Here is a 24,419-nt window from a genome sequence, read left to right as displayed (position 1 = left end):
TGTAACTATAGATACAGCGGCCACTTTTCTGGTTGCTATGGGGATGTTACTGCATTGCCTCAAATGTGTCACAGTATGGAATTAAATTTATGTCCAGAAAGTTACAAGTCAGATCTGTATGGAGGCGATGCTGGCCACAGTAAGAATGCATGTTATTTGCAGTAAAACACTAAGTAAATTCAAAATGCATAAGTTTAATACTATACTGTGGAACATTCTATGCAAAGCATTAACATCTCTATGGAGACAAACAAGTGGCAGACAGTGCACCTTTAAATCGAATTCATTGTTGCCTCTATAAGTACTGTCAGGAAGGGCATCCAGATAAAAAAGAAATCTACACTCTTTAAAGGCTCATCGTAATTGAAATCTGACGATGACCTGATAGTGGAAAAGCAAAATGCTCTAACTTCATATTGAACCACATGTACTCTGGACCATACTTTTATTCTTTCTTTAATTAATTCACGTAGAAATCCTTGTTCTGTTCCGAAAACCTGAAATTACAGACTTTACATTGTTTTTCTCATATTTCCTTTGCAGAAATTTGTTCTGAGTTTTCCTAAATTTGATTGCATTCCCATTAAGCTTGTTGGTACTTTTAACATGAGAGGTAGTTGTTTCATTAAGGCCATTTTTCCTATAGTTCATTTTTGGCTTACTGCTGCCAGGTTTAGTCAAGGATTTTTGCATCTTCTTTTTAGCCTTTGCTTTGGCTAACTCTTTCTTTTTCTTCCAAAGTTTGAATTTATTTTTCTTCTCTATGTTGTCATCGCTGGAGATCCATTTGAGCTTCAATGTAGTAACAGTAGTTGTGGTAGTGGTAGCTTGAGTAGTTGTAGTAGTAGTAGTTGTAGACTTGATAGTTGGAGAGGGTTGTTTGGTCATGGGTATCTTGGTTAACTTTTTCGGGGGAGGTCTTGTTGGTTTCTCATTGGTGTCCAGCACAGTCACTTTAAAAAGCAAATAGATTTCAGCCATTAATATAGTTTTACATTAAGCTACTAGACTATTTGTATTAGCATAGAAACAAATACTTTATGAAACTAGTTTATTATATCCTCATTCATTTGTAGGGTTGCACAGATCGATGGACCAATATTAATACTTTGACTGACTGGTATCTGCCAATACCAATATTAAACAATACTACTGTACTACAGAAAATGGCACTCGTCATTTCCTTAAAACACAATTACCTTAAAAGCTCAAAACATTATGAAAGAGCAAACATTATGACACATATAGTCTTATTACACCCACTTCAAAGCAAACCAGGATATCTGCTTAACCTATATCATGGAAATCGCCACTGATATTCTATACCAGTATCGGTATCAGTGCATCTCTTTTCATTTGGTGGTACAATGGATGCTAATGACTGTTGACACGTGCCTCCAGCCATGGTCTTGTACACTGAAGTTAAGGTGGAAAAATGTTGGGCCTACTGACACAACAGCCAGGCCTGGGATCAAACTTCCAACCTTTTCATTGTTGGGACAAAGCTTCAACATAGTGACCCTATACCGGGGGAGCACACTAAGGCCCGGGGGCCATATCTGGCACTTTAAAACTTTTTAATTCGGTCTGCCGAACTTGAATAATAATAATAATTTTGGTGTTTAAGAATAATTTCAATGAATAGTAAATACTGTGGGACTTGAAAGACAGATATTTTGTTGTAATGCTTTGTAATGATTTTCAGTCATGGAATATTTCAATAACATGGTATATTTTTACTCTAATGACATGTACCAAAAAACTCCAACATCCATTTGCTCCTGGTCCAGCCCATCTGTCAAATTTTAGAGCTCTTTGCCCACCCCTGAACTATGCTGCTAGTTGCAAGTATGTAAAGTTTTTTTTTTTTTTTTTTTTTTAAGTCCTATATTACATATAATTGCCATGTTAGAATGTGCTGACCTCATCAAAAATAGACCTGGAGTTGTGTTTTGTTTCATTCACACATGTTTGAGAGATCCTTTATTATTAGTCTGTCTACATCTCCAAAGCGCAAACAGAAAACACTCTGTTCCACTTTGTGATGTCATGAAGTTAGTTTAGTATAGTTTTCAAGTTACTTTTTACCTTTTGTTTAGTAGAGATTGGAAATTCCAGGTCTGAATTGATCTAAATGATTCTGGCAAAAGTGTATGGAGTTTAAAAACACAGTGGGGCACTTCCTGTATTACCACATGACATCACAATGTGGAACAAAGTGTTTTCTGTTTGAGAGAAGAACTCAGTTTAAATATGCAAGGTTTGCGTGTTAAATGTGTGAATGACGCAAAACACAACTCTAGGTCTGTTTGTTATGAGGAAACTACATTATAACAGATCAGAAAAAAATGTAATACAGGCCCTTTTAATGAAGAGCTACATTTTTCAGATTTCAAAATGATATATTGCTATTTCTATTGTTGTTTTCTTTCTTTTTTTTGACATAACCAATGATTATGTTCAGAGCATGGTCTCACTTCAGAAATTCTAGCATTACTATCTGGCAATGTGTTAATATATATATATATATATACAGCTGGCCTTGTCACGAGTATACCCCCAAATCCTACACAGTAAACACGTCTATATGTTGAAAATACACTTCTCCAGGTCTATTTTAAAAGTGTTTGAAGTGAGACGAGTGGCTGACATTTTTAGTTTTATATCCCTGAGTGAGTCCGGATTGGCAGATTTAAGGTCTGCTCGGGACAGATGCCTCGAGGAGTGAATCTGCAGCAATCTGTTCGTGCCAAAAGTTGTAAGGCTCCTGTAACCTCAAGCACAACTTTAATTTGCTTGATAATGGGTGCGTACATTACATAAGGTTTTTTCAATGCAGAATTTTTTTTTTTTTTTTCAGATTTGAAAAAAGCTACACTAAATAAAATAAACATTTGTTGAGTTAATGAGTTAATGAGAGTTGTGGCTCTATGAAGGCCCACCTTGCCTGAATGTTTTGTGTGTGAGAGATTGGTGGTTGGTGCAGAATTATGATGTTTTCTTAATTATTGTTTTACAGTGAACCAGAACCAACTCTGTGTACTGAATCACTGGTAATGAGGGGAAGATCCACAATATTACTCTATATTCTGGTCAATGTTATAATGTTGTTTCCTCATCAGAAAACACTGTTCCACCTTGTGATGTCATGTGGTAATGCAAGAAGTGCTCCACTGTGTTTTTACACTCAAAACACCTTCAGTAGAATCATTTGGATGATTTCAGCCCTGACACTGACAATTTCTACTAAACTAAAGGTAAAGGTAGCTGTTGACCTGAAAACTACTGCTTCATGACATCACAAGATAGAACAGAGCATTCTGAGTTTTAGAGGTATAGATAAACTAATAATAAAGGTTTACTCAAACATGTGTAAAAACATAAATAAATAAATAAAAACACAACTCCAGGTATGTTTTTGATGTGGTAACAGCATTCTAACATGGCTTAAATCTTATAAGGACTTTTATTACTCATGGAACAATTTATAAATAAAAGCTAAAATAACTAGTTCCAGTATGAACTTATTATGAAAGGTTTTAAAATTGAAGAATCTAAGAACAGTTTTATGTAACAATTTATTATTTGTATTGACTTAACTGTGCTGCAGTCTTCATAATGATGATAATAATAATACATTTGATTGTCATTTGATTTGACTTTTACAGGGGTACAACTGTAATCTCAGAGTGAAAATAAAGGTTACATGTGTCAACAAATGTCTGCTCTTTGTTAACTCTTTTAAAATGCTTGTAAGCACTGATGTATATTTAAGGTCAATTTGAGTCAGACAAGTTCGATCACAAAACATATCCCTTTAAAGAACATGTCTGGTATGCAGCAGTTAAAGCAGTACACATGGAATGATAAACACGTTCAAGTTAAACCAGGATACTCACGCTCTCTGGGAATGAAGGGCAGTTTTTTACCACGGACTTTAACTGGTTGTGGTTTCACTTTACATTTTCCTGGTGGAGCACGTCTGAAATAACACAAGAAACCAGAAAAGAGAAGAAAAAAGAGAACATCAACTCATAGCATTACGAAAATATGTCTCTAATGGCCGGACCTGAACTCAAACAAAAAATAAATAAATTCATATTAGTCATACTAAAAACAAGCCTTGGCTAATGTCTGCAGAGTCTGTAAATTCCAGTCTGGGTACATTTCTTCATGGTCCAGACCAGTTGTCAAACATGTAACTGCCTGGACAGTTATATTATTGACATTTTTATTCATTTCCCAATAATTTATGAACAGTTGCCTGCAGTACTAGTAAGTGTTGGTAGATCTGAATGTGGCAAAAGCTTACTAAATTTCTTTTCATACAAAGTAGCATTATAATGAGACATATAAAATTGTATATATTTGGTTTACCTGGAAGGGTCCATGAACTTGAAGACTGTCCCATATGGAGATGTGGCACTGGGGTAAGCTGTTGCTAGAAAGTACAGCTCTCCTGTACAAAGTGAATAGAGTATCTCAACTGATGTATATAAAGAAATTAACCCTGTTATCAGCGCTGCATGATAGAAGAAAAACATGAAATATTTGATATTTTAATACTTTGGCACAGTAACATTAGTTACTAAAACAATATGTACATGCCTTCATTTACTAGTCAAAATGTGTTAAAGTAAAAACTAATCTAAATCAAGACACAGCCCTGTGGCTCAGTATTTAGCACACATGCTTCACAGCAAGAAGGTTCCAGGTACAATCCCAAGGTCATGGTCATGGTCTGCTTTTCTGAGTTTGCATGTTTCTCCCCGTGTCGGGGTGGGTTTCCTTCGGGCACTGGTTTCTCCTATCAACCCAAAACATGCACCACAGGTAATATCCTCCAGCTAATGTAGTCCTGACCAAGTCTAGTAACAAGACTTATTTTTAAGAATTTATTTTCTTGCGATATCAGTTATTGTCTCATCCAGTATTGTAATATCAATATTTTTGCATTATATTGTGCAGCCCTGTTTATTATTTAATAATTATTGATCGTACCAGCCTCGTCTTCTGCAAATGAGATGATGAACTTGTGGTGGCGGTTGATGAGTCCAGGGAAGGAACAGGTTTTGGTCTCTCCCATACAAACACTGCGCTCTTTCCACGCTCCCGTCAGTGTGTCCTCGGCTAAAGCCATAATGCGCCTGGAGAAACAGAAAATGTATTACTATCAGAATCATATTATCCAAATACAATTTCAAGTACATTTCATTTTGCCTTAACAGAATCAAATCAATGGCTTTCAATCTTTGTTAATCGTGAATGTTGTGATTTATAGGCGTATTGTGTAACTTTTCTGGTGGAGGGTCTGTCAAATGCATTTCTTCCTGGGGATGTTATTGCTTTGTCACAGTTTCACAGTATGGATTTAAACCTTTCTATCATCATGGAAACCAAACCAAATCAAGTTACAGGTCAGATCTGTGGAGAGGCAAATCCTTTCCTGTCACAAAGCCTGTTTTTCTAGGTATTTTTTTAGGTATAAAACCACCTGCAATTTAATAAAGCTAAGGTAGATCTGTTTAATGTTATTTTCTAAGCATAGAAACAAGAAGGTGATTTGACCCCCAACCGAAAAGTTACAAAATGCACCTTTAAAACAAAAAACTGTCAACGTCACTTCTCCAAAATCTGAACCCTGCTCCAAATCCTTTGCTTTTACAGACATTTGCACAGCCCTTATCAGAATGTAATACAAGTTTATGATATTGTGTTTTAATTTGCAATAAAAGTCCAGTTAAATCGTTTTTTAAAAGATAATTTATGACATATTTTATGGGATGGTTTGAAGTATTGAGACCCACATTAAGAGCTGAAGTCAAACGGCACACCTGTAACCCTATGGGCATAACACATGCATACCGGAGTTAAATCATTGAGAAGGCTACATTAAAAATACTTCTGATCTATGTTATGATGTTGTTTCCTCATCAAAAACATCCCCGGAGTTGTGTTTTGTTTCGTTCACACATGTTTAACACACAAACCCATATATTTAGGCTGAGTTCTTTTCTCAAACAGAAACCACCACCTTGTGATGTCATGTGGTTATACATTGTGTTTTAAATTCCATACACTAGAATAATTTGGTTGATTTCAGCCCTGAAATTGCCAATCTCTACTGAACTAGAGGTAAAAGGTAGCTGTGTCATGACATCACAAGGTGGAACAGAGCATTTTGAGCTTTGGCGTAGACAGACAAATAATAAAGGATTACTCAAACATGTGTGAATGAAACATAACTCAACTCCAGGTGTGTTTTTGAGGAGATAACAACTTTCTAACATGGCTTAAAATTCACAAAAGTCAACTTTGCGTAATATAGGACCTTGAATATAGAATGCTCAAACCTCTAAAACTATTTATTTAGACACCAGACGTCAATTAGCAAAATGACTGCTGCCAAGACATAAACAGATTTTGAGCCACAGTTCTGACAGCTTTTGGCTTCGATCACTGTTTTATTTCGTACCCGCTCATAAAGTCTCCAAAAATGTAGAGGCCGTTCAGATTGGGTGATTCACAGCCACGGTACACATATCCCCCGGTTACAGACTTCCCAACATGGTGACTGTATGCAAATATAGGCAGGATGTCATCTGGTGAGAGAGAGAGGACGATTATTAGAAATACAACGTGACGCGGCGAAGCAACAGACTGACACAGCAAACAGATGGACCAAGCACTAAACCTGATCTTCTACTAGGCGTTATATCTCTAGTATAAATGTCAATAATCCCAGTGTGTTTAGGCCAAATATGTAAAAATACTTGTACACAGCTACGGTAATTGCTATAACAGTTTAAACCAACAGATGGGAGTCTTGAGCAACTGTGTCCAGTCAGACAAAAAGTAAATAATTTAATAAAATATTATCACATTTTTGTATGCTATTACATTGAACTAATGTGTAATCTCAAAACACAACAAGTTTCATACAATAGTTAAAGAGCACTATGAAACAAGAGTTAAAAGAGCACTATGGAACAATAGTTAAAAGAGAACTATGAAACTTGTTAGGTGTTTGTCTCTATAGTGATGTTATTGCTTTGCCTGAAATATTCCACAGTAGGTAGTCAATTTATCTATCTCCATTGTGGCAAGCAGGGTGCGTAGGTCAAGTTGTAGATCAGATCTTTGGAGAGGCGACCCTGCTCACAGCAAGAATGTATGATAAGTAGAGTATTGACCATGAAAATGTTTGTAATTGAATGAGTAAATAATGGATAAGTCTAATGCCATACTGTGGAACATTTCAAGTCAAACTGTCTCAGACTGTTGTTGTGTCCTTAGGCGAGACACTTCACCTACATGACCTAGTAAGAAAGTGGTGTGTGCGTGAGTGATGGTGGTGGTCGGGGGGCCGATGGCGCAGATTGGCAGCCTCGCTTCCGTCAGTCTTCCCCAGGGCAGCTGTGGCTACAGTAGTAGTTTACCACCACTGAGGGTTGAGTGAATGAATAATGAACTGTAAAGCCCTTTGGATATCTTGAAAGGTGCTATATAAATGCAATGATTAATTAAAAAATCACGATGGTGCCAAGCAGACAACAATGTAAAATGATGTGCATAAAAAAGTTTGTCCAGCAATATAAAAGATACTACCTGTTATCAAAGTATTGATCTAAAATGTATTAAAGAGTAAAAATACAGTACAGATATCAAAATATTTTACTTAAGTTCAGTACTTGTTTTGCCACTGCCTGTAAATTCACATACTGCTACTAATATACTTTACCGAGTCCACATAAACTTGCAGTACTCACCCAGGGTTGAGTTGTGGCACAGTTTGAGGTCGTAGCACTCAAACCCTTCCTTGGCCCTCCATCCGTAGTTTCCTCCCTTCTCGATGATGTCCACCTCCTCGTACCTGTTCTGCCCCACATCTCCACAGAAGATCCTGCCCCTTCCGTGACGGGACACTGGATCTCCTCTGTCCACGGAGCACCTCCACATGTTCCTCACCCCGTAGGCGTACACCTCGGGGCGAGCTTCTGGATCATCTATGAAGGGGTTGTCAGGAGGGATCCTATAGGGCTTTCCACTGGGGTCTGAGCCATCTATGTCAATACGCAGAACCTTACCCAACAGAGCACTCCTGTGGGACAAACAATTTTAACAAACTCCATCAGTTTTTTCTCTCAAGGACCGGTACTGTCACAAGAGTTTATCTCACGGACTGGTTGAAATCTGGGCAGGTCTAGAAAAAAAACATGTAAATTAATCCTACATGTTTTTAAAATGTCTTATGTAACTCATGTTTGCTGTTGGCACCATATTGTCACAGTACAACACAGGGACATGTCGCTAGATTACAAAACAAAAATACAATACATTTGAAAAGTTATGTAGCATTTTCCTCTGGGGCCCAGTGGAAGATGGGGTGGCTGAGGTCCCTGCCTTAGCAAATACAAGCCTAACGCATGGTACACCCAGGATATGAACAGTTGGACCGAGGAAAAAAGGCATAATCATACATGTAGCCTCTTTCAAGACACCCATAGGACTTTACATTGCTTTATTCATTCACTCAACACTTGGCGGTGATAAGATTCTAGTCACAGCTGCCCTGGGGTAGACTGACGGAAGTGAGGCTGTCAGTCTGCACCATTAACCTCTCTGATGATCAACACTCACGCACACGCCACATTCATACTAGACTAGACTTAGACAAATTTTATTGCTCCACAAGGTAAATTATTTGGACTATGTGATGTAGGAAATGAGCATGCAGGTATGCAATATCTGTACTCTGTATCTCAAACACGTGTCTCACTTGTTTTGTGCATTGCCATATTTCCCAAAAGGGTCTCCTGCTTTTCCTCCATCTCCAGTGAAAATGTAAAGGTATCCATCCAGACCGAACAGCAGCTGGCCACCATTGTGATTCGCTGCTGGTTCCTCTATCTCCAAAATGACTCTGAAAGTAAAGAAATTAAAACTTTGGCTGAAACTATTGGTTATATTATAGATATGAATGATACATGTAATATGTAAAGAGGCTTGTAATAAAGTTCATACAGATCAAAAGGTGTTGAATATTCATTCTCAGGATGTGAGATGCAGTCCACCAATAAAAACACCAATACATTAGATTTAAACAGCATTGCCATAAATCAAGATGATGGAGCATGTTTTCATATGTTGGCTGCTATTGGAGAGGAGAGATGGAAGAGTGAAATGGGAGTGAAGAGTGAAGCAGCATTCAGAAAATTTAGCCTCTATCTAGCATTAATTTATCAAAAATTCAAGTTTTTACAACAGAAGACTGCTTGTAGTTGCAAAGTGTTAATAAAGTGCCCTCTCTCTGACTTGGGCCAAAATTTGTAGAAAAGAAGTAGTAAATAATTAGAGACTGTGCAAGAGGCTTGGTGAACACCTTACGGAGGAAAGACTCCCAGACTTTCCACACTGTTGTGATGCCTGGGCTGTAGGACACAGAAGAGGGACACTTTTGTCTCTTCCTCTCCTCAAACCACCCTGATACAGAATCTGCAGACCCTACTTGATCCTTTTAAACTCTCTCTCGCTCTCTCTATTACATAGAAAATATATTTAGTCAGTTTAACAAGACTTTCATAATGGGCTAGTTGTGTTTATTATACTGTGAAAATTCAATAGATGTTTTATTGTTTTAAAGTTATGCATGGTGTGTACCAATAAATATGACCCAATTAAATGAAATATGTTATCGTAGCACACTGAACCAATACCTTTGCTCTTCCAGGCAACTTACATTTACATTCTTTCAACTACATTATGGTGATGGCTGCATAAGCCTGGGGGAATTGGCTCCTAGAAAGTATTATGATGTAATTATTATATAGTATGCCTTTGATGACAGAAGATAATAACTATACATTGATAAATTTGAGTGTTACATGCTCCAAAGCATTATTATATACTAATATATGGGATATTGTCTTGGATGTCTTCAAGGCATTTTGCTTAGTCATAAATTAATTCAAACTTCTCTGGAGCTCTTGAAAAGTGTTAGGCCGACCCGATAATGATATACAAACTATATAAAGCTCAGAGCATGTTCGTGCAAGCCATGAGGGCAATTACAGCCTCCATCGTCAGACCAACTTTCAAAGAGTCAGCTGCAGAATATTTACATCAACAACAAGGAAACTGAGAGGCATTGAACAGGAAGTTTTACGTCAAGCTAAACACGATGGCCATCTCACCTGTCAAATATGCACTTTCCAAAGCTGTACATTTTAAAATTATATGTTGTGTTATTTGAACTGTGCAGCTTTTTATGTGAATAAGCAGCTTTTGTCGGTTGCATTGAAAATTACTGCTGGGAAGAAAATCCATAAATATGACATTGTCTTGATCTATATCAGAACTTCTATAATATTCCATGGTAATACTTCACAAACTAGCTTTCATGTATTGAAAAAGGTATTTCAGTTGTTATGTTATTACTATTAGAGTGTTAATATCATTGTGATATTGAAATCAGTATTGGATATCAAGCCTTTTCCTTAGTGTAAAACGTATTGTATTTTAAAATTTAGCAACATCAGCCTTCCCAGGGACTACAGGTGGAAATTAGCACTAGTGCTACAACCTGGTACAATACATCTCTTCTGTTAAAGTTAATGTATATATTGCACTGTCCCTTCTCTTATTAAATAAATAAACTAAACTAAATTATTGGTAGACCATGGACAGCCCACAAGTTTGGGAGATGCTGTAGACTATTTGTCTTTCTAACATTTCTTGCCCATTTCTTTCTAATATAAGATGAAAATAACCTCATTTTAATGCACAAAACTCATAATAAATATACTATAATAATACTATAAGTCTGGTTGCTTTGCATTATAGACATACCTTTCAGAGTATGGATTGGCAACATTCATGTCATAGTCAGACACTTTCATTTCGCTTATTCTGATCTTCTCCAGTTTGCTGTCCACTTGAATTGAATAATAGATAAAGAACCGTCCATTGTGCTTGTAATTTGGATGGAACGCCATGCCCAAAAACCCCCTCTCATCCCCTAACCATGGAGTGGTCATCACATCACCACTCATGTCCAGAAAGGGCTGCTCTAACCTGCTACCATCATGTAAGAAGACCCAAACAAATCCAACTTGCTCTGCTATGAACATTCTATGGGTTTCATCTCCACTGTGCAGCATCAACACTGGGTTTCTTAAATTATTTGCCACTTCAGTCAGGCACAATTGTAGACACCCCTGAGGATCCTCTACCACTTGCCCCAGATTACTATTAAGTCCAGGGCTGTTGAGGACATTGGGGTAGCAGTAGTCTTGATCAGAAAGGTCCATCATGGTGCAGAATGTGGCCATGTCCCGTTGGCTGGTGTCTTGGAGGAGATGGTTTTGGGTGAGATATTTGATAACGTGTTTGCATTTTCTGTGAAAATCCTGGCAGTAGCTGAAACAAAGCCCTGGGAGCTCTCTGACTGGAGTGTAGGGGTCTTCAGCGTCAAACAGATGTGCAGCATACGGTGAGCACTCCTGGATGAGACCAAAGATATTTGTTAATGATAGATAATCTGGGTAACCTGCTTTTTTCCACAGTAGTATCCTAATCAGTTTTTTCAGTGTTGACCTACCCAGGATAGATAAATGCTCACTGTGTGAAATTTCTGGTAGAGCTCTATCTGTTTCTTCCTTTGGAGATGTTACGTCTTTACCTCGAACGTTCCACTGTATGTGGCAACACCTTTATTACTCTCAATTAAGACAAGCTGCTGACACTAACTTACAAGTCAGATCAGTGGAAAGGCAACTCTGCTCATAGTGCCATGCATTTATGGTTTATCTTTAGCCATAAAAAGCAACAACTGTGATAACAAGCATGACATATCTTCTATTAGAAATGTGTTGCTGTTTCACGGTGCACCTTTAATATATTGAATACTGTTTCAAATATGTATTGTAACAACTTTATAGAGGTGCTTTCCTAGAGAGGGGGGACACACCACTTCAGTATGTGGTGTACATTATTCATTCACGTGTCAATCAGTGGTGCCAGAGGGTACAGCCATTCTGTGCCAATCGAGCCCCACCACCACCTCCAAAGTGGGTAAACAGTTTTGCCTCGTGATACAATTGCAGAATGTCAGATTGGACAGTCAGTATTGGCATCTCAGTTATTTCTAGTAATCATGCATTGAGCATTACCCAAACCAGAACTTTTTTCCATGCGAGGACATGTTTTAGAGCTCATCTATAAGTGATGAATCATACACAGTTGTTATCTTAGGCCATCAATCATCTGTACATGTGCACTTAAGATTTACAGAAATGTGCTTTGTAGTTACATGGAAATACAACAACATCGCTCAAAATCCTACTTTACAGCAGTGACTCACCTGGCACATCATTTCTTTCAAACTGTCCGCGCAGAGGTCCAGCCCCTGAATCTCCAAAACCTCGATAATGTCCCAGTATCTCTCTGCGATCATATTATCGGTCTTTTGGTCGCAGCAGCCAAACTCCTGGTACTCTGTGCAGAACTCCAAGTGCCAAAGAGGTTTAAAAGGCGGCGCGAAGTCCAGACACTGCGGGTGTGATGAGGCTGGCCGCAGCGGGATGAGCAGAGTCACCGCAGCCCAGAGCAGCATCGAGCCACGCACTGCTGCCGTGCGTAAAAGCGCACAGTGATGGAGCATTATGGCATAAGGCGCACAGCTGTTTGCGCTGTTTATGTATGGGGACTTCACGTGCGTGTTAATATATTCAGAGCGCGTGCACGACGTCCTCAACGCCCTCCTTCTTTTAGTAAAATCCTTCTCTCATAGCAGGTGAACCTCAGTGCGTAAAACTGTTGAAGTCAAGACGCCGCATCCAGATGTTATCCATGAATAATCTCTACGTGCTGGCATTTGGGTGTTGATATCCAAATCTAAACTATAGATAAATGAATAGCTACATATAGGTCTATCATTATCTATTATATCTATAATCTGAAAAGGGTGTTTAAATGAACACACAGCGATTTAAATGAGAGTAGGATTGCTTCTCTTTGAAAGGTATAGCAAAAGGAAAAAAATAAATAAAATCTGTCAACTAGACAAAAGATTTTGGGTGAAGACGTTTCACAGCTTATCCAAGCAGTTCTTCAGTTCTGGTCAGTTGCTGGTGGACATTGCCTTATATCTGAAAATGTGTTGCTGTTAGTGTGTTTTTATCTAATAAAAATATTGAATCAGTATTAATTTATCAACATCACAATACATGTCTATGAAAAACAAAACAATAAGGTCGCTTAACACTGTTCTCTTCTTCACCTCTGAAAATTTGGCAGAGTACCAGGGGCAGTGAGGTTGAGGCAAGCATCAATTGGAAACTACACAAACTATGATTATGTCTCAAGTTCAGGTGCCTGGGGACATCCGTCTGTTTGTCCTGGCATGTTAACCTGATTTGAATACACAGAGAGCCATGTCTGTCATTGGGACCCTGCAAGGAAAAATGCAAATAAGTTATACTTTAGAAACAAGGGTCCATGCCTTTAAACAGTGAGTGACAGAACGTTTACACTGTCTGAATGTCTTTGAAAGAACAGAAAAGTGTACAGTTGGCTATGAACATAGGGTACATTTGGAATTGAATTATTATTATAGGCTGCTGAAAATGAGAATTTGTAAATAAAAAGTAGCCTAATAGGCATCTGCCCAGCAAAGCATAATATAGGTTTCGTAGACTGCATGACCGTAGTGATGACATACTAATTGGCCACTTTACTGACAATAAAATTACTAATTGCAAAAAACTATTTGTCCACCAGATGGCAGAAAGAAGCAAATAAACTGCAGTAGCCAAGTGATTGGGGAAGCGGAACTTCGTCATTTAATTTTATTTTGTTTTTGGCGAGAAAAAAAAGTGAGAGAAATGTTTTAATGATGCAAATAACTTTCCGACAACTTTTCATTTTAAAATGTATAGAAAATGTCTTCCTCTAATCAAGTGTATAACGTAAATAAGGTTTTTAATTGTTCGCATGTCAAGATAAATGCGGATTTGTAGATTGATTTACTCTTGCAACAAAATATTCAGACACAATAATAATCATAAAGGTGCAAAATATGTTGTTCCAGTAAATGCCTTTTATTTTGAAGGGTCGTCTCCCATTTCCGAATTAGTTCCTGATAATCCGGAGAGCTTTACGCGCGGCTGCTGAGTCTGTCTGCCAAGTCTGACAACAAAATGTAACCTCTGCAGCGCTGATCCACCGCTGTGCACCGTCAAAACTCCGGTACAACACCCCAGGTCTATGCTTTATTCGCCGGTAGTTCCCTCGGATGTGTTGGCTCGTTAAAGAGCGGCAGTTAGGGCGCGCGACGGCAAAACTACAATGAGCTCGGAGCACCAAAGCGACAGCAGCGAGGACGCGGACGAGAACCAGGACAGGCCCCAGGACGGCGGCGGCAGCGACAAAGAAGACCCCGATATCGACGACTCGGATGACGATGATGATGGTATTGTACGCGGAGTTTCGTCTTCACCTCCGAGAAGTAGCGGCGGGGAGCGGGGAGAGCTGTCCGAGGAGGAGCGGTGCAAGCGGAAAGACGCACAGCAGCAGACTGGGAGCGGCGGCAGCGGTGGTGGTGGCTACAAGGGGAACAGCCTGTTTTCATGGCTCCAGAGTAGGACTATTAGGCGAGGGGTATTTGTGGACCCCGCACGGGACAATTTCAAGACGATGACAAGTCTGTACTGCTCTATGAACCCTGCGTCAGAGTCGGTAAACCTGAGCACTCAGACGCACGGAGCGGTGTTCAATTTGGAGTACTCCCCGGATGGGTAAGACTAGACCTGGGGCAGATTAATTCTTTACTTGGCCTTCACCTGACCCTTTGGATTTCTGTTTCACTGTATATAACTCTGTGCTATAGAGAAGTTTGATATAAACCACTTACTTATAGCAACTTACGCGGAAATCATTCAAAACAAAAATAATGATCCCTTTAGGTACCGAATTAGAATGTTATTGTGTGTGAGCAGTGTAAATAGGCCTAAAGGGGACTTTTAATCATGTTTGGATGGTCACAACATTGGAACATCACGATTATTGAAAAAATGACTTAACCTTAAACTGGAATATGAAGCAATAGGTCACAAAAAGGCATTAATGCCATTGTAAATAAGTAGATGTAAAGATATGATGCAATACATTTTCTACTTTACTTTACTCATAATTGGAAAGAACACTGATGAAAAAATGGCAACCTAAAGTAAATTAAATGGTCAAAGCTGAAACTCACATTATAGAGTAAATCTTAAATAAAGGATGTTGGCCTAAAGAGTAAGTGTTTATTACTCTTCTTTACAACTGCAAAAATAGTCCAGACTCCTTTTTTTTTTTAAATGAGGTGATGAGTAAAAGGAAGTACTGATCCAGCTTTTTCTGTTCTGATACAAATGTCAGTACTTCAATATTTACTTCAGATATGGCCTTCAATATTTGCAGATACCTGATATTACCTGACACTAGTGCAGAAACTGAAAATATGATTTAGTTTCTTTAAACACAAACAGTGTGAGGTAAAATGATCCAAACGTGTTTTGTAACTGATATTTATAAGTTAAAGTAACTACAGAACAGCTTTGTAGAAGCACAAGTTTAATATTATGAGATGCCAACAATGAGTGGTAAATTGCTTTAGTCCCCCAATTTGTAGACCAAAATGGTCTCTTGTTATAAGCACACAAACTATAAAACTAAATAAATATAAGTATAAATAAACATAAACCTAACAGTAATACAGTAACACAGCACAGTAACATTGCTTTTTTGGAATAGTTTGCCCTTGCAACTGTATTTGAACAATGGTGCCACTTATTTCAGTTTTCTCTTTGTCCACACCTATTAAGTCTACAGCAGCACAGCACCAGACGGCTGCAGGTTTGTGGACTAAATCCTCCTTGAACCAGGTCAAGCTCTCGTTCAAAGCTGGTCTATCCAACCCCACTCACAGCAGGAGTAACATATGTCTTATTATGAGAGTTTATATTGTAACCATAGCAACTTCTCTCGTATCTCTTTTAAACTTGGATCTTCTAAATTAAGATAGTTTAATTTAATCATGCATAATGACTACAATTACATAGTGTTTGTGTTGAGACAGGAATATATTATACACACAGAAGTCTTATAGATAAAACATATGGTTAGTTTACTCATTGGTAGTGATATCCCGATTTTTCAGTTGATCAGTAATAGTGAATATATATGAGACACATGATATTATGATATTATGTAGACAAATTTAGATGGAAAAATAGATAATGCATAAAAATGTAAAATGCTTACTCCACATTAAAGGACCCATATTACATTATTTCCTTATCTTTTGTAATGTTGCTTCCTCATCATAAACATGTCTAGATTGGTGTTTTGTTTTCATTCACACAAGTTTAACACATAAACTCTACATAGTTAGTTCTTTTCTCACACAGAAAACACTGTTATACCTTGTGATGTGGCAATACAAGAAGTGCTCCACTGTGTTTTTAAACTCCGTACACCTTTACTAGAATAATTTTTAGCTTTACTAGAATAAAGGTAGCCATTCAACTTGAAAACTTCCTCTTCATGACATCACGTTGTGGAATAGAGTATTTTGAGCTTTGGAAATGTAGACCCACTATATAAAAGGGTTACTCAAAGATGTGTGAATGAAACAAAACACAGTTCTTTGTATGTTTTTGATTGTAGCAACATTCTAACATAGGTTAAAGCTTAAAGAGTCAATTTTGTGTAATATAGGACCTTTAAAATAACTTTTTCATTCAGAAAGTTGATTGCATAAAGGTCGTCACATACTAGATCAATGGTTATCTTTTAGACCATGCAAATGAAAGTGAAGAATTTCACTTCATAATTGTGAATACTCACAACACTAAAACTGGTATCGTAACATCCCTACTCAATATGGTTATTTAAGCCAGCCATTAAAAGTTAATAAAATGAATTGTGATGTTCATATTAACTAAGAGGAAATATGCAAAACACAAAAACAAATCTAAACATAACATTGGACCCCCTGTTTGTATAAATCAGAAGATTCTGGTATCATAGACTTTGAGTAAATATATACAAAATATACAGTAAATGCAGCAAAATAAAATAAAGGCAGAAGAACATGGGAAGAACACATAATAATTGCTGCAAAGATTTAAGAGTTAAGCTATATTTTTCCTACACTCCACAATATATGTAGCTGCATAAAACTTGAGAATCTTATTTCGAAAAACTTTAGTCAGAACAGAATAAATGGTGTGAGACTGAAGAGGTGCCGTGCTGTGTGGTAAATGCACCGTTAACTGACTGGGCTAAGTCTGGAAAACATTAGAGAGGCTCCCCGGGCAGCTCAGGACCCATTTTACTGAAACCCAACTAAAGTTTAGCATAAGTTAGTCCTCCTGTCAGCACTTTTAATAGTTTTTCTTTTTCCATTTCCCTCTGTGTGTATTCTGTGCCTGACTTTCTGTCTACTGTGAGTTGGTCAAAACTGTTAAAGTTGCACTATGTAATCTTGGCTTGTCTCCTTGGAGATGTTAATGCTTTTCCTGGAATGCTGCCTAGAATGAGATGAAACTTGAATATCTTGCATTAATTCCTTCCTTGTGTGTTTATAATGCTATGAAATGCCTTTTTACCATGTAAGCAGTATCACCTATTCACAGACTTAACCTGGTGGTGTATACCCTCTTAATACTACACCGTGGAACATTTTTGACAAGAAAGTAGCGGACCCTTCATCAGAAAAGTGACATAGTGCCCCTTAAAAATTTATAAACATATTTAAATACAGTGGTCTCAGTGTATATGTTGGTTTCTTTGGCATATATTGCGATAAGAACAATGATGTTAATAAAAGTGTTTTGTGTTTTGCAGATCGGTGCTGACTGTGGCCTGTGAGCAGACGGAGGTGCTGCTGTTTGATCCAATCTCGTCTCGACACATAAAAACTCTGACGGAGGCTCATGAAGACTGTGTCAACAACATAAGGTTTGATATCTGAAAATACTGATATTTTCACAGACATATGTCTTTAACAGATTGTCTTTAATTATATCAATGTGAGTATGGCCACTGAAAGTTAAAAAACACATGTATAAATAAAAATAAAATGATGGGTGATTACTGGGGATAGGACAAGATCTCATGCCACAAGAATTTGCAAGACAAAATTGCCACAAGATTGTGCACGCATAAGAAAAATGATATTGTGAGATTTTTATTTTATTTTTTTCAACTTTTTACATTTGGATTGGATAAAATTGGTGAGTTACATCTCTTACAGTCCCAAAAAGCAGTAGTAGAATGGAAATAAAAATATTTAATCAAAGAAATAAACAGTTGTGAAGCCAAATAGGAAGCTGAATTGGGAAATGTATATATTAGGAATTATGTTAAAATCTCATTCTTGTAGACCCAAGCTCTTATCTCATCTCGTTGTGTGGAAATTGTCTCATCCCATTCCTAGTAATTACATGCCTAGACACCCAGAAATACTTTTCATATATTTTACAAAAACTATAGCCTGGGACCAGGTGTTCTCCAATGGGTGTGGATCAGTGGTTTGTCTGTATCAAACAAAAATGGCAGTTAAGAGAAAAAAGCAAAAAAGTGGACCAAGAAACAGTACTGACTTTTGCCAAATCAACTGGCCTAGCTCGAAATGTTATTTTGAGATATAGATTTAAATCTGAATGAGATGGGGATATTTGAGAGGAAATGTTTTCCACAATAGACAGATAGGCACTGAAATAATACAGCTGATAAGAATTTTGGTAATCTAGTTTGTATTTTGCCCATTTTAACTAAGTGTGATTCTTGAATGATATTTGACTCCAACAAGACCATAGAGTAGTGCATTAGAGTTGGTTGCTTATGTTGCAGTCAAGGAGACAGATGGTTGTAATGTTCTTTCTGATTGTTATACTTGCCCCCTCCGTCTAAACTGCACATGCCCCTGCAGGTTTTTGGACAATCGCCTGTTTGCCACCTGCTCCGATGACACCACAATTGCATTATGGGACCTCCGTAAACTGAATTCGAAGGTTTGCTCTTTGCACGGTCACGCCAGCTGGGTGAAAAACATCGAGTATGACACAAACACTCGCCTCCTCGTCACCTCTGGCTTTGACGGCAATGTCATCACCTGGGACACCAACAGGTGTGTGAGTTTAATGCTTTTGGTGTTTTGATTAAATGAATTCACACTGAATGAAGTGTAAAGGGGAGATTTTATCTGTTTTGGTCAAATGCGTGGCTTCAGAACAGGTTTTTTCAGATGGCAAAGTGAAAATAGAATGGACAGCTGCTCACGGCTGTTACATTCACGTTTTAAAAAAGTAAAAAAAAAAAAATTTAAGTACAGATGGCACAAGCGATCTAATTTTCCTTAGGGCCATATGTTTGGGGTCCTCCAAAAATTGCAGTAACATGAAACATTACTTCTGCTACAGTTTCTTAAGATATGCAGTCCCAAACATATAATGCTTTGATGGAAATAAAAACACCAATAAAGTAAATACTATGAGAAATTGGTCTTTCAGAGAAATTTGGTTATAAACATGGTTTGAACTTAAGAATTTTATTGTTATTGTGGAGACCAATAGAGTGTCCTTGGCATATGTTTGTATCGTCAAGTTTTACTCTATATAATCTGGAGGAAAAGCACTATTTACTCCCCAGCTTTGTCAATTTTTAGAAGACTAAAAGATCTATCTTTCAGTAGTATTCATTTTTAAAGTCTACATTGTGTAAAATGTATAAACACTTCTCATTCCCTTCCCTGCACAGGTTCACAGAAGATGGCTGCCCTCATAAGAAGTTCTTCCACACCCGGTACCTGATGCGGATGCGTTTGACTCCAGACTGTTCAAAGATGCTGATCTCCACCTCATCTGGATATCTGCTGATCCTCCACGACCTCGACCTCACTCAGTCCCTGGAGGTGGGCAGCTACCGCATGCTTCGGGCCAGGAGGACTCCACTCAGCTCCGGTTAGTCTGAATCTAGCTTATTGTACTTGTGGTTGAAATAAATGTTGAACTGTACAGGGCCCTTATTATTTTATTGTCTGAGGTGTATTTGTAATGTTTCCTTGTCAAAAAACATACCCGGAGTTATGTTTTGTTTCACACACGTTTAACACTCAAATCCTGCATAATTACAAGAAGTATACCATGATTTTAAACACCTTCACTAGAATCATTTGGATGATGTCAGCCCTGGAATTACTGATCTCTGCTGAACAAAAGTTAAAAGGTAGATGTTAACTTCATGTTAGCTTCATGACATCACAAGGTGGAACAGGGCATTTTGACCTTTGGAGCTGTAGACAGGCTAATAATAAAGGATATGTGTAAATGAAACAAACACAACTCTGGGTATGTTTTTGAAGAGGTAATAACATTATAGCATGGCTTAAAGCTCATAAGAGTCAATTTTGTGTAATAATTTAGATTCTCATAGTAGTATTCAAGCCTCATTAAGTCAATATTATTACTAATGTGTTGTGTTGCTTATGATATACCCTTAAAAATAATGTGCAATTTAATGAACTTTCACACATTTTATTTTTATATTATGTTTTCTGTACATTGGCTTGATGTAAGTGCGTTAATGATGTGTTAACATTTATTTTACAGATGGAGGCACGTCTGCATCTCGGCCAGCTGGAAGTCGCCAGGGAAACGATTCTAGTAAACTCCACCCACACAGAGAAGGTCCGATATCAGGCTTTTACTTTGCCCTAACTTCACACAATGCAGTTCTTTACATATGCCGTTATTATTTATGATGTTCATATATTTATTTTTACATCTCTTTTTGCTATGTTAGGTCTGTCACCGAGAAACAGCCTGGAAGTTTTAACGCCAGAGATCCCTGGAGAGAGGGACCGAGGCAACTGTATCACCTCCCTCCAACTCCACCCCAAAGGCTGGGCCACGCTCATCCGCTGCTCCAGCAACATGGATGATCAGGAGGTAACAGAGTTTAAATAAACCAACTAGTTGCATACTAGTGCCAAACCTGTGAAACAGCTGAAGAGAGCATACAATAGAAACGGCAACCAGCAACAGTTTTTGTGTTGTGCAAATCTTGTGCATCTTGCATATGCTTTATACAATTTTAGAAAGGTAGTAGAAAAGGAATACTCGTGTAGAAACTGAAGTATGAACAAGGAAGGCACAACATTGTACTAAAGACATTTAGTTTTTGGGTTAAATGATTTTTATGTACTGTAGTTAAGAATCCACAGCAACATTTGTTCTTTTGGTCAGTAAAAAAATTCATATTTAGTCAATACTCCAAATTGAAACAGAATCCATCAAAACATCTTTGCATCTATACAGTTTCCGTGACCCACTCTAGAGTTGGTAATTATTTTGTTGCTGTTATTGTGGTTGTCATTATTGTGCATGATTTGGCATTGTTAATTGTTTGCTGTATCATCTTCAGTTCATCACAGAACAGTCTTTAAAATGTGCCCTCCCTCTCTGTCCCCAGTGGACTTGTGTGTACGAGTTCCAGGAGGGGGCACCCACTCGACCCCTGGTCTCTCCGCGCTGCTCTCTGCGTCTGACCCATTATATTGAGGAGGCCAACGTGGGACGAGGCTACATCAAGGAGCTGTGTTTCAGCCCTGACGGCCGTCTCATCTGCTCCCCCTATGGGTATGGGGTGAGACTGCTGGCGTTTGATGAGGGCTGTGGGGAGCTGTCAGACTGTGTCCCGGTCCAAACCAGCGTTTTGAAGGAAATTCGGTCCATTTATTCTCACAGTGACGTTGTTCTCACCACAAAGTTCTCTCCCACTCACTGTCAGCTGGCCTCGGGCTGCCTCAGTGGACGCGTGGCTTTGTATCAGCCCAAGTTTTAGCTGGTCACAAGAAACAAGGAAGCCTAACTCTGCAGGCCTGGGATTAGGAGTAGTCCTTTAATGACATTATACTGTCTTCAATTGTGCTGTGGTTTGCATATTGTTCTGGCATAGGTTTCAATTCTTATTTATTAGCATTTGTATTGGTGATTTTTCAGATTTTCAGAACTCTCAGATGGGGGGAGTAAGAGCTATTTTTCTCTGTTGATTATTAGGTATTTTGATGAGAACTCTTTTAAAGGAAAACAGACAAATGCGCAACCTGATTTCTATTAATGACTGGACCCGAAACATTTTCTATTACAACAAAATCAGCATTTTAACAATATTTATCTTGGCTGCCGTCATCTGTATTAAATATTATCAACCACTGAATGTTATGTCATCTAAAAACCCAGAAAGTAAAATAGCCAAAGTATAATTTGCTTTATAAATAATTTAACTAGAAGCTGTTTTCCATATGTTTTTCTAGATTTGTAATAAAATACACTTGCACAGTACCCTGCCCTTGTTGGCTGCATTAAGGAACTCTAATGTACTACCATATCTGTATGGTATGAGGAAGAATTCATTGTAAACCTCTAGTGTTTTTGGGTATTGTGTAACCTGTTTGAAAATTATTGTACTCTAAGCAAGCCTTAAAATATTTACTTCTAAACCCAGGTCTGCAGCTGCATTGACAATGTTTTTTGGAAAGTTGTTGAACTGAGAAGTCGAATAAAAGAAGAAAAATGTCTTACAAAATGTGCTATGGACCTGTGAAGGAAAAGGTGCTAGATAAAAGAAGATTTCATGTTAAACTTTGAAATGCAAAGACAATGACAATGGATTATTATGGAGAGCAGTACTACTAACTCACTTTTGTATGACTGGATCTTGTTGTTTGGACTGAATAACACTAAATTTGCAAACTTGTAAACCTGGAGGCATTGCTTTTGCGTGACAATATGCCTTTTTCATAGGTGCTGCATTTCTGCTTTGAACTCTGACCCCCTACTTGGATCTAGTTCCCCTTTTGCCTTTTGTTTCTTCCCTCAAGACAATGTTATGGACTCTTAGTGGTTTTAATGATATTACTGCTGGCACTATATGTAGCACAGTTTTGGTTTCTATCGGATTTAGCTGGTGCTGCGCTAGAGGGCGCTGTTTGACTTTTATCAAAACTCCCATCACATTTTTGTTTGTCTTAACGCTTGTACCAGAAAACTTGTTATCGATAAACAACAATACTGCAGCCTGGCCACTATACTGTAATGTGATACTTTAAAAATAACTGGTACTTATGGTATCAGAATTTAACTAAGATCCGAACTAAGATTTAAATGAGTAACATATTAACCAGACCTTGACGCTAAAGATCAAAAAAAGCTCAACCATGTATTCAAATTAACATTGAACTATATTATTTTTTCTGGTTATTGCTTGCCTAAATGTTTCACAGTACGATATTTGCTTTTTTTTGCATTCATTTAATCAATCGCAGGTGTTTTTATTGTTTAAAAGAACATACATTTTATTGTAAGCAGGCTCTCCACTCCACAGATCTTTTCTGTAACTCGATAGAGCTATATAACTTAAATGCCATACTGTGGAGCATTTAAGACAAAGCAATATTAGCGTTGTGGAGACAACTAGGTGACATACCCAACGTAAAGGTTACAGAAATGTTACATACTGTAGCTTTCATTGGGAATTCTACTGAATGTTGTATGACTGACCAGGCTGCCAGCATTGTGTTTTAAACTTTCATCTCTTTCTCCAATTGATATTTCAGTTTATTTGTGACCTGTTGCATATTTAAAATTTGACAAACTTAACTTTGGTCTCTTCTCATGGCTAAGAAAATATTTGTTTAATTTTTACTTCATGCAATTGTTGCCAAAACTTTTTTTTATTCAAATTGTATTCCTCATCAGTGTTGGACAACCATTTTCTTTTTCTATTCAAGTTTTTCCCCCCTAGTCTCCCACTCTACACTCCCTGTTGCTTGAGTGTGTTACCTGGATTTTGTGTGAAAATTGGTGCCTGTTTTTTTAAAGGGACGAATACTATGCACTGCAGCTTATGTGGAGGGCCTACTTTCTCTAATTGTAACTTGATGTGTGCTTATTGTTGAGACTTTAGATGCCAAATGCTTTGTGAAGGTGAATTAAAATCTTTATTGTGAAGGGTTTTTTTTTTTTTGGATGGGATCGCTTCCATCTTCAAATATGTCCCTGTGGATTAATAAGATTTTACATTGTATTTTTAAAAAGTCTTACCATAAGAGGTGCAGCTCAGCAAATTAGAATATGGTAGAACATTTACAACAAGCACTACATGTTTGGTACACAAGCAAATCACAGACTAATTTGAGATAAATACCAGACCCTTTCCAGACATGACACACTTACAGTTGTTCTGGCTTAAGATGGGGACAAAGTTTGTAAGGTTTAAGCATTAGCCCAATATTGATAATTGGTAATGGTCAGACGATGATAGAGATTTAAAGCCACACTTTCATCAGTTTACCCCAGGGCAGTTGTGGC

The 24,419-nt window shown here is 37.8% G+C and overlaps 2 protein-coding genes across 2 annotated transcripts; one reads left to right on the top strand and one right to left on the bottom strand.

Moving 5' to 3' along the window:
• Nucleotides 1-465: 465 nt before the first annotated feature.
• hhipl2 (HHIP-like 2) lies at nt 466-12,661 on the bottom strand. The gene is made up of 9 exons (XM_020921879.2): nt 12,362-12,661; nt 10,849-11,501; nt 8,780-8,923; nt 7,770-8,101; nt 6,476-6,602; nt 5,002-5,147; nt 4,378-4,459; nt 3,900-3,982; nt 466-953 (listed from the first exon to the last, which is right to left on the bottom strand). The coding sequence occupies exons 1-9, from the start codon at nt 12,659-12,661 to the stop codon at nt 466-468; spliced, it is 2,355 nt and encodes a 784-aa protein (XP_020777538.2).
• A 1,470-nt stretch (nt 12,662-14,131) lies between these two features.
• Nucleotides 14,132-24,059, top strand: wdr32 (WD repeat domain 32). The gene is made up of 7 exons (XM_020921890.2): nt 14,132-14,795; nt 17,893-18,006; nt 18,980-19,177; nt 19,807-20,009; nt 20,658-20,735; nt 20,851-20,996; nt 21,520-24,059. The coding sequence occupies exons 1-7, from the start codon at nt 14,347-14,349 to the stop codon at nt 21,889-21,891; spliced, it is 1,560 nt and encodes a 519-aa protein (XP_020777549.2). The 5' UTR covers nt 14,132-14,346; the 3' UTR covers nt 21,892-24,059.
• Nucleotides 24,060-24,419: the final 360 nt, after the last annotated feature.

The sequence above is a fragment of the Boleophthalmus pectinirostris genome, unplaced genomic scaffold, assembly GCF_026225935.1.
Source record: "Boleophthalmus pectinirostris isolate CB_2022bp ecotype Guang Dong unplaced genomic scaffold, ASM2622593v1 HiC_scaffold_10, whole genome shotgun sequence".
Lineage (NCBI taxonomy): Eukaryota > Metazoa > Chordata > Actinopteri > Gobiiformes > Gobiidae > Boleophthalmus > Boleophthalmus pectinirostris.
Note: the sequence above shows the minus strand (reverse complement) of the source record. Positions and strands in the feature narration are given on the sequence as shown.